Source organism: Triticum dicoccoides, chromosome 7A (assembly GCF_002162155.2).
Source record: "Triticum dicoccoides isolate Atlit2015 ecotype Zavitan chromosome 7A, WEW_v2.0, whole genome shotgun sequence".
Classification (NCBI taxonomy): Eukaryota; Viridiplantae; Streptophyta; class Magnoliopsida; order Poales; family Poaceae; genus Triticum; species Triticum dicoccoides.
This window is the reverse complement of record NC_041392.1, coordinates 112,816,024-112,826,688: the sequence shown is the minus strand read 5'-3', so window position 1 is coordinate 112,826,688 and position 10,665 is coordinate 112,816,024. Positions and strand designations below refer to the sequence as shown.

Below are 10,665 nucleotides of genomic sequence, written 5' to 3'. Positions count from 1 at the left end.
CAAAACGAGACCACTGTAAAACCAACCGTGGATAGGCGGACCACTAGACGTCGAACCCCAATTTCATATCATACATCTGTCGGAAAGATATCCTAAGAGCTACTTGAATTCCCACTTATAAACTCCCGAAATTTTCTGGTTATGCAATCAGGTGTTGGGGATACAGGGGAAGCATAATATCTCACTCAAAACTACACAAATCCTACATCCAGTTGTATCCATCCTTCAACACATAACCAAGAAACCTTCGAAAATCGTTTACCTCAACCTTCGAAAAGCATCCGTTATACGAGTTATGGCAATACTCCCGAACTCCCGCCCCAGTACTGGGTGGCATTGAGGTTATCTCACCAACAACTGCATAAAATAGATTTTCGATGTCGACGAAACTAAACTCAGGTATTCCAAAACCGCAACGATAAAATTGTGACGACAACACCTCGGAGCTCAACTCCCCGGGACACTACCACAACCCCTAAATGTCAGGAGGCACCAAGAACAATGTTCTCGTCACAAAACCATCGGAACGATTCCAAGATATCCGCGTGATCCTAAATTTTTTTTAGTGAAATTTGAGAAGAGAAGAGTCAAAACTCTACGTCAGGATGCCTCACCAGAGCAACGAAGGGACTGGGGAGTAAAAAGAATTCCTAACTCTTCGATATATAATCCTAAATGACTCAAAACATTTCTAGACTCAATAACGCCAGCGATTCGATCAAGCAGGGGGCTCCTAAAGTCAGGGAAGGCTCTGATTACCAACTTGTAACGCCCTCGATGCGGCTATATCTCCCACGTGTCGAAGCACGACTTAGAGGCATAACTGCATTGAAAGCAATGTCGCAAGTGAGGTAATCTTCACACAACCCATGTAATACATAAGGGAAAGAGATACATAATTGGCTTACAATCGCCACTTCACACAATTACAGGAATAAAGCATTACATCATACAAATACACACAAGGTCCGACTACGAAACCAAAATAAAAGAAGACTACCCCAAAGCTAAACAGATCCCCGATCGTCCCGACTGGGCTCCACTACTGATCAACTAGAACGAAACAACACAAAGAACAAGATCTTCATCGAGCTCCTCCTTGAGCTTGTTTGCATCACCTGCTCGATAACATCAGCACCTGCAAACTGGTTTTGGAAGTATCTGTGAGTCACGGGGACTCAGAAATCTCGCACCCTCGCAATCAAGACTATTTAAGCTTATAGGAAGGGTAAAAGGTATGAGGTGGAGCTGCAGCAAGCGACTAGCATATAAGGTGGTTAACATACACAAATGAGAGTTAGAAGAGGAGGCAAAGCACGGTCGAGAAACTATGATCAAGAAGTGATCCTAGAACAACCTACGTCAAGCATAACTCCAACACCGTGTTCACTTCCCGGACTCCGTCGAGAAGAGACCATCACGATTACACACGCGGTTGATGTATTTTAATTAAGGTCAACTTCAGGTTTTCTACAACCAAACATTAACAAATTCCCATCTGCCCATAACCGCGGGCACGGCTTTCAAAAGTTCAAATCCCTGCAGGGGTGTCCTAACTTAGCCCATCACAAGCTCTCACGGTCAACGAAGGATATTCCTTCTAGCGGGAAGACCCGATCAGACTCGGAATCCCGGTTACAAGACATTTTGACAGGTAAAACAAGACCAGCAAGACCGCCCGATGCGCCGACATCCTGATAGAAGCTGCACATATCTCGTTCTCAGGGCAACACCGGATGAGCGCTCCGTACAACTAAAACCAGCCCTCAAGTTTCCCCGAGGTGGCGCTGCAAAGGACTCTAGTTCGGACCAACACTTAGACAAGCACTGGCCCAGGGGGTTAAAATAAAGATGACCCTCGGGATGCGGGACTCCCAAGGGAAAAAGGCTAGGTGGCGAATGGTAAAACCAAGGTTGGGCCTTGCTGGAGGAGTTTTATTCAAGGCGAACTGTCAAGGGGTTCCCATTATAACCCAACCGTGTGAGGAACGCAAAATCCGGGAACATAACACCGATATGATGGAAACTAGGGCGGCAAGAGTGGAACAAAACACCAGGCATAAGGCCGAGCCTTCCACCTTTTACCAAGTATATAGATGCATTAATTAAATAAGAGATATTGTGATATCCCAACAAATATCCATGTTCCAAACATGGAACAAGCTCCAATCTTCACCTGCAACTAACAACGCTATAAGAGGGGCTGAGCAAAGCGGTAACATAGCCAAACAACGGTTTGCTAGGACAAGGTGGGTTAGAGGCTTGGCTTAACAATATGGAAGGCATGATAAGCAAGTGGTAGGTATCGCAGCATAGGCATAGCAAAAGAGCGAGCAACTAGCAAGCAAAGATAGAAGTGATTTCGAGGGTATGGTCATCTTGCCTGAAATCCCGCAAGGAAGAAGAACGAGTCCATGAAGAAGACAAACGGACGTAGTCGAACGAATCCTCACAACACGACGTTACCGGATTACTGAGACGAAGTACACCAAAAAGAAAGCAAACAACATAGTAAACAACCACCACATAAGCATTGCACGATGTGCAAACAAGTATGATGCATGTCCGGTTTAATGAGGCATGGCATGGCAAAGTGCACAAACAACCCTACAAATTAAGTTGCATATTGACGAAACACCACATGACTTATTTAGTTCGATCTTGTTTATGTACCCAACAATATTAAATGTTGGTTAACATGGCAAGAGGTGAAACATGAGAAAACTACCTATCGAGGCAAGTTTAAATGAGGCCGGAACAGCAAGAAATAAGTCCGGAAAATCCTCATGTGCATATTTTAGTTATGGTACTGTTCTGCCTAAACCAAATTTTAGAGTTGTTAAACATGCAAAGCAATGCCACCATGTTGAACTAGGCATTTTCCCACCCCATTTACATATAAAGTTTATTAAATTTGGAGTTATGGTTAATTAGTTATGAATTAAAGCATTTTAACATGGCATAGGAGCAAATTTAACCAAACAGCATTTTAAACATTTTAAACATAGATGAAAATGACTTATTATGAAACTAGATGAAAAACTAAGAAACTTTCATATATAAATTGTTTTAATATGATGCACCGTTTGTGAGTTATTATATGCATGTTGTCTAGGGGCTTTTCTGAAAAACTGCAATCCTGCGGATAATAGACAAAAATGTTCTGCGGAAAAAATATGTCCCGGGCCGAATCTGGCCGGCCCAAAAGTGCACAGGGACAAGGGGGCTGCCTCACCCATGGGCCAAGCCCAGATCTGGAGAGGTAGTAGCAGGGCCGCTCGATCGATGTGGCCCTTGTCCACGCTAGCGCTGGACCGAGTCAACAAAGGGGCAGCGCTGGTCGTCTCGTTCTGGGATGCTACTCGATGCTGCAAGAGGCGCGGAGGAGGCCGGGAAGACGGGGACGAGCGCCTGGACTCGGATCCGTCGAAGGGCGAGGGGACGGTGAGATCCGGCGGAGGTTGGAGCTTCAGGCGGCTGCGGAAGCACAGATCCGAGCGGAGAGCTTTAGGCGCTACTGCTGCCTGAACACCTCAAGGACGCCATGACGGGCTCCCTGTATGAGCAGACAGAGAGAGAGAGAGAGATATGAGAAAGAGCGGGAGAATGGAGAGGAAGGAAAGGAAGGCGCGGTGGTGCCTGAGCACCGAGCGAGGTAGGGAGGAGGCCAGCGGCATGACCTACTGCTGTTGCCGTCGGCGAAGTGGACGTGCGAGGCCACGGGGAGGCCATTGAGTTGAACTCCGGCGGCGGTGGTCAAATCCGTGGCGGGAACGGGGCTCCTCCTGTTCGGAAAACAACGATATGGAGTTGCTGCTGCTGCCGGTGGCGGATCTGACGAGGTGGGGGCACGAGGTGGAGGAGCGCTCGAGCGCTGCTGCTCGAGGGCACGATGTCCATGGCGTCGGCGCAGAGTTTCTTCGGCGGCCATGGCGCCTGGCGTGCTCCTGGCCAGGGCGTAGCTGCTCCTGCAGAGAGAGTGACGTGAGGAGAGAGGCCATGGCAGGGGAAAACGGAAAGGGGGGAAGGTGAGGAGGAGGAGAGGCACGGCCTTGGGGCCCGACGTCCATGGAGGAGGAGCTTCAGCGGCGGCGTTCGTCGTCGGACGGCGAGGCGAGGAGGGGCCAGGGGCGAGGCATGGCTCGGGCGCGGTAGGAGGAAGCGGTTGGACGGCGGCGCAAATCGAGGGAGGAGGGGATCTGGGAGGAAGAAGCTGATTGGCTCGGTGCTGAAAACAAAAGGAGTGGCGGCGGCGTGGGGATTGGATGGATGGGACAAGGTCTCTAGAATTTAGGGTTAGGGGCTATATATAGCATGTAGGCGAAAAAGAGAGGAATTTGGATCATCGGATCGAAATCCGACGGACGAGGATAAATATGCTAAGGAGTTCAATAAATAAAACGATGATATTTTGTAGATGTTTGGGGATGTTCCGGACCCAACAGTGATGACTATCCGGGTCGGGTCTGGGACAGCTTTCGGACGCGCGCGCGAGGAGGGCCGCGGGCTGACGAGAGAGGTTAGGTTGGACCTGGCGGTAGGTAGTGGGCGGTGTAGACGGTCTCGAGCTGAGAGAAGAGAAGAGAGGGAGGCCCGACGACTGTTTCCGGAGACCAAAAACATCCGACGTTAGACCGATTACTATTGCCGCTATATTTATCCGTTAGGGCGTCAAACGAACTCCGAATGCGATGAAACTTGGCAGGCGGTCTACTGACAACAAAACAACACCGCATGCCAACTTTCAACCCATTCCGAGAACATTTTCCGGCCACTTATAAAATAATATTTCAGACATGTCGCGGACGTGTGCAAGTGTGGTTGGGCTTAGAACGGACAACGGAGAGGACGAGGAGACCGGGGCGGATGCAAGTTTCAAAAACATGATGATGCAATGCACATAATGGCATGATGAAATGCAACACGCAATCAAATGACATGGCAACGCCGGCGAAACACCGAAAGACACCTGGCGCAACGGTCTCGGGGTGTTACATCCATCTACTGAATAAGCAAATCAAATACTAAATTCATGATACAAGGTGACTAATATTACCGTCGCATCGACACACTTGATGTATACCATGATCCGAAGTCTCTGCGTGCCTAACCTCTCCATTGCATGAAAAAACTTATATTTTTAATTTTATTTATGTTATTTACCCTCAAGCTATTGGTTTTCTGGCCGCAACCAACTCATCATATTCACTATTCTGGTTTATTTGACTCATGGAACACTAACATCTTTTGCAAGTCATAAGCAGTTACTTCACATAAGAACTGCGACAACTTGCGTGTGAGAGAAACATCACTCATAAATACTCTACTCCGCTCTTCATTGAAACGATTACTGTTGGGATACTTACACGAAGGTGGTACACTACCTTGTGTGTTTTGTAGGCCATCACACACCGTCTGTCAGATGGCCAACATCATTTCCTCGTCCGACAACGTCCCTCCCGCCACCGATGCCTACAAGAATGGCTACGACCACAGGGGCAAGGGGCCAATGATGAAATGGTGATTTCCGACGCCCCTGTCCGTCTCATTTTAGTTTCCAGTCATCCTTAGTTTTAACCTACGACCGTTGTGCCGGCAGTGAACTACCTATTTTGATCCAACGGACGGAGTACGATTCTATGCCGTATGGAATTATTATGTTGATCTATGTCCATTTGTGGGGATCTATGTCCATTTGTTGGTTTGTTTGATAATGATCATCTATGTAGTTTCTCTTACGCTGGATTTGAGAGACTGAAATACACCGTTGTGGACGCGGGCATTTGAGAAGTCACCGGTCGCTGATTATGGATGGACGCGTCCGCGGATGCTTGTAGGGCCAAGCATTGGGTAGATCCCGCTGCTCTTAGGGCATCTCTAGCCGTTGGCCCGCCAGAAGGGGCAAAAAATCGCCCCCTGAAGGCGTACTGACGCTAAACCGCGCATTGGAGGCGTGATGCCCCCCAGTCGCGACACCCACGGTTAATAAAAAAATCAAATACGGTACAAAAACGATTCAAATTTAACGCAAACATCAAACTTAAACATATTTTACAAAAAAAGAAAAAACTACCGCGGGCTACCCCCGCCGTCTCCCTCGCCGCCCGCCTCGCCGCCCGCCCACGCGGTTCTACATGCCGAGGAGGCTGTAGAACCGCGTGTAGTCACCGCCGCCGTCGTCGTCATCGTCGCCGCCCCCGCCTACGCCTCCGCCGTCCCTGCTGCATCCCTCCCCCGGTTGGCGTGGCGGGTTGAACGGTCCGGGGGCGGCGGCGTCGTCGTCGTCGCTGTCGAGGACCACGACGCCGTGCTCGTCCTCGCGCCCACGCTTGCGGGCGGCGATCTCCTCCAGGGCCCGGCGCTGCCGGACCATCTCGTCACGGAGGTAGTCGTCCAACGCCCACCGCAGGGCGTCCTCGTCGGAGAAGCCGCGCCGGGCTATCTCCTCGTACTCCGCGGGGAGGCCGGGCTCCGGCTTGGGCTCGACGAGGACGAAGCGGCCGGTGGGTGGGGAGGCGTTGGCGCCGATGCGGACGCCGAAGCTGCGGGTGCGCGTGCTGACCGGCGTGCCCTGGGGCTCCGGCTTGACGGGGCGGAGGCAGGGCGAGCCGCCGGACGAGGAAGAGGACCCCCCGGTCTCCATGCGCCTCGGGGTCCAGGAGCTTCCCCGCGACGTGAGAAGGAAGGGGGGCCGGGGTACTCGAGGCGCGGCGTGTTGCCGCCCTCGATGTACTCGAGGACGGCCTCCAACGTGCGCCCGGGCACGCCCCACCACCGACGTCGGCCGACGGCGTTGAGCCTGTCGGAGGGCTCGACGCCGTTGGTGGCCTCGAGCTGCTCGGCGTGACGGCGGCGGAAGTAGGGCTCCCATACTGTGGCCCCTCCCTCGCTGCACGCGGCAGGGACGAGCGGATGCGTGCGATCTCCACATGCCGCGCCGCGCCGGTGGGTATCGGGGGCACCGGCACGCCGCCGGCGCTGATCCTTCACGCCCCGGATACCCGCATGTCCGACGGGACCGGGTACTCGGCCTCGAAAAGGAGGCGAGCCTCGCTCTCGTGAAGATGGCGGCGGCCGAATCCGTTCGCCGCCGCGCCGTCGCCTGGGAGCGCTCGGCCATGGGTGCTGGAGACGGCGAGAGAGAGGAGAAGGAGAAACGACGACGGTGAGAGAGAGGCGAGGGAAGAACGACGACGGCGAGAGAGTACGAGTCGCCGAGTGCTCTGGGGCGCGTCTTATATAGGCCGAGGCGCCGCCCGTGCGCGAGCCGCCGTGAGTACGCGTGGCGGGCCAGGGAGGGCGAGGGACGCACGTCATCCGGTCTTCACTGCGCCGCCCGTGAGAGGCATCAATGGCGCAGGCTGACCGGCGCGGCAGCTTTGACATTGATTCGCCGCGGGAAACGAGGCGATGAGGACGATGAAAGGCCGAGAAGAGGGTAGAGTCGTTGACGCGGCGGGCCCGCAACTGTTTCGCGCCAAAACAGTTCGCCCCGGCGCCCCCGGGCGCCCCCTAGCGCGCCGGCTTCGGCCTGGATCCGTCGGCGCTGTTTTCGGCCCAAGCCGGCGAAAATCGCGCTCCTGGGAATGCGACTGGGCCGATTTTTCGGCGCCGGCGCAAAAAAAACATATGAGAAGGCCTTCTTAAAGGCGCGGCTGGAGATGCCCTTACGGCGCGTGCGCGTTTGCAGTAGCACCGCCGGCGGGGGAAAACGTTTTCCACGTGAAGGCAGCGAGCAAACGGCAAACGGCAAACGCGACCACACACACGCCATCCATCGGCCACGCCGTAACCGTGCGCCCGAATGCGGCCAGGCTCCACCTGTCACGCAACCCGACGCGGCTGACAGCCGTGCTCCCGCGGCCCCGCCACTTTATCCACACCCGGGCGGCCCCCACCGCCCCCGCCGACGCGCGGGCCCCGTCCCCGGCCCCCACCCGTCATCGTCACGCTCCCGCTCGCGAGCCCGGCGACTATTTCTGGAAGGACCCTTCTCTCCCCCCAAAGGCCACCCAGAGCTCCCCCCTCTCCGTCTTCCTCATTCGCGCCGCCCCTCTCTCGAATCATTCGTCCCGCCGCGCCGCCCGCCGGCCGCCGATCCGATCCGATTCGACTCGACCAGCGCGCCGCCGTGGCAGGGCCGGGGTTCCGCCGATCGACCCCCATGGTGCAGCTCCCGGCCATGGGGAAGCGCCAGCACCCGGAGGCGGCCGAGCCGCCCTTGGCGTCGCCGGCCGCCGCCGTGAAGATGGAGGCGGACGAGCTCCGGGACTTCGACCACGGCCCGCTCGGCAAGCGCGCCCGCCCGGCCCAGCCCTCGCCGCCCCCGCCCCCGCCCCCGCACCAGGTAGATCCGCGCTCGCCGTGCTCCAGGTCTTCCCTTTCGCGCGCCCGCTCGCGGCCGTGCTGGATTCTGCGCTGGGGTTGCTCCTGCTGGGCGTCGAGCAGGAGAGCTTTCATGCGAGCTCGTGGCGGTTTTCTGTGCTATCGGGAGCTGTCGAGCCCTTTCGCGTGGCGTTACGCCTTTGATTTTGACCATCGCTGTTGATTCAGCAATAGAGGTGGCTGCAGTGGGGAGTGGTCTGCGTGGATTAACTCAGTGGTGTGGATTGCAGTGGCCAAGCTGCTGTTATAGAGGGATTTCCTTTTTGTGAGAACAATGGGCATTCACGTTAGTATTCATTCTCGAATCATCGGGGTTGATGGATGCAAGTTAGATCCTGTTGATGTCCCTATGGTTCGGTAGGTTCACAGTCTGCTTCTAGGTGGCGCAGCGCTTATTGAATGGCTGGACGTGTATCTCCATGGGATTCTATGTAGAGGCTGGTATTACCGTTTGACTTGGAGGCCACCTAGCAATCTCAAGGTTTACATAGGTTTGCTGTGGATGGCTGACGGGTTGAGTCAACTTTGTATGGTTGGTCGATTTGGTTTGGTTTTTTGGATGTTGGAAACTGCTTGGTTCCTTAGGAGATTGGGGAAATGTTTCAGAGACAATTAGAAATGTAATTAGGGAAAGAGGTGATACCTGTCGCCCCATTGGAAGTGGATGCTGCAGTTGCTGGTCAATTATCTGCTTAACATGCAAGGTGCTAAGCAAAATCCTTCATAGAGTTTCATGGGATACAGTAGGAGTTGCTACTGCTCAAGGTAGATGACGTCAGTGTGCAAGTCAAGAAAAAATGTGAATATCTATGAGCCAAAATAAATGGATCAATATTTGTTCTCTCGAAATTTACCGGGGTGCATTCTTGTTTGTTGTTACTATAGCTCTTTTGAGGTGTTTGTGATATCTAGTCTCGGTAGTTTACTGTTTAAAGTTTGTTAATAAAGTAGATTAATTAGGATTTTTTTTATGATCGACATATTTGGGATTCATAGTTTGTATGCGTACATGAATTGCAGGACATGTATCACAATGTACTTGATGAACCTAGCCCATTGGGTCTTCGGCTGAAAAAAAGTCCATCTCTGTTGGATCTCATTCAGATGAGGCTTTCTCAAGCAAATTCCGATGCAGGACAGTCCTCTACGGACAATGCTGAGCCTTCCAAGAAGAAAGACCTTAAATCTGGTACATCATCAGCTGGTGAACGGTTGAAAGCATCAAACTTTCCTGCAAGTGTATTGAAAATAGGCAAATGGAAGGTAAGGAAATCTATGTTAGCTGAAATATACTTATTTATGACAATTCTGCCAGCATCTGTCTTTTGGTACTTCGGTGTATTCTGTTTGGCCTTCTTTAGGTTTGATGCTGGTGATGCTTTATTGAGGTACAGTTGGTATATGAAACACTTATGGTCTTGTAAATTGTTGCTGTGACGATTCTATATATCTGTAAAACTTTTAAGCTCATACACAGAGAATTGAAATGTTGGTTCTTGTATGTAGTGTCGAGTCTTAGTGGAACTTCGATGTATTCCTGTCCAATTTGCTAGTATTTTTGCTCGAGCAGTCAGTCAGTTGCCCAAAATTCAGTATCTGTATGTTAATGATTACTGCAGTACTCCCTCCGTTCGAAAAAACTTGTCCCAAGCTTGTCCCTCAAATGGATGTATCTAGCACTAACTTGGTGTTAGATACATCCATTTGAGGGACAAGCTTTTTCGGACGGAGGGAGTACATATTAACTAGTGTTCAGTTGCATATATAACAGCCTGCCTGGACAATCTTTGGCCTTAACTGTCTTAATTTGATTTTATCTCTGAGCAGTACACATCCAAATATGAAGGTGATTTGGTAGCAAAATGTTACTTCGCGAAGCATAAACTTGTATGGGAAGTTCTGGAAGGTGGTCTCAAGAGTAAAATTGAAATTCAGTGGTCAGATATAACTGCTTTGAAGGTAACTTTGCCTGAAATTGGAGATGGATCCTTGGATGTGATGGTAAGTTTATCCAGAAGATGCATATGCTTATTAGTCTTATTTTTTTAATTGTTCTCTTATTATTTTACTACCTCGTTTTCTGAGGAGTTCCCATTTTTTTATGCTTATACAGCTGGCTCGACCACCTCTCTTTTTCAAAGAGACGGATCCTCAACCAAGAAAGCATACATTGTGGCAGGCTACTTCAGATTTCACTTGTGGCCAAGCAAGTATGAACAGGTAAATGATTATTCAGTGTTTTGCATTATGTACTGAGAGTGAAGCTTCATGCAAAGTGTT

The 10,665-nt window shown here is 51.7% G+C and overlaps 1 protein-coding gene and 1 long non-coding RNA gene across 2 annotated transcripts in view; one reads left to right on the top strand and one right to left on the bottom strand.

Annotated features, from left to right (window-relative positions):
• Positions 1-2,416: 2,416 nt before the first annotated feature.
• Positions 2,417-4,275, bottom strand: LOC119333546. Its single transcript, XR_005161212.1, has 3 exons — positions 3,681-4,275; positions 3,236-3,556; positions 2,417-2,473 (listed from the first exon to the last, which is right to left on the bottom strand). It is a non-coding gene; the product is annotated as an uncharacterized LOC119333546 (long non-coding RNA).
• Positions 4,276-8,012: 3,737 nt separating this feature from the next.
• LOC119333544 overlaps positions 8,013-10,665 on the top strand; it is a 5,660-nt gene continuing 3,007 nt past the window's right edge. Inside the window, exons 1-4 of the mRNA XM_037606406.1 lie at positions 8,013-8,347; positions 9,406-9,648; positions 10,213-10,386; positions 10,499-10,605. Of these exons, the coding sequence (XP_037462303.1) occupies positions 8,165-8,347; positions 9,406-9,648; positions 10,213-10,386; positions 10,499-10,605 (707 nt within the window). The 5' untranslated portion in view covers positions 8,013-8,164. The remainder of the gene's footprint in view (positions 8,348-9,405; positions 9,649-10,212; positions 10,387-10,498; positions 10,606-10,665) is intronic.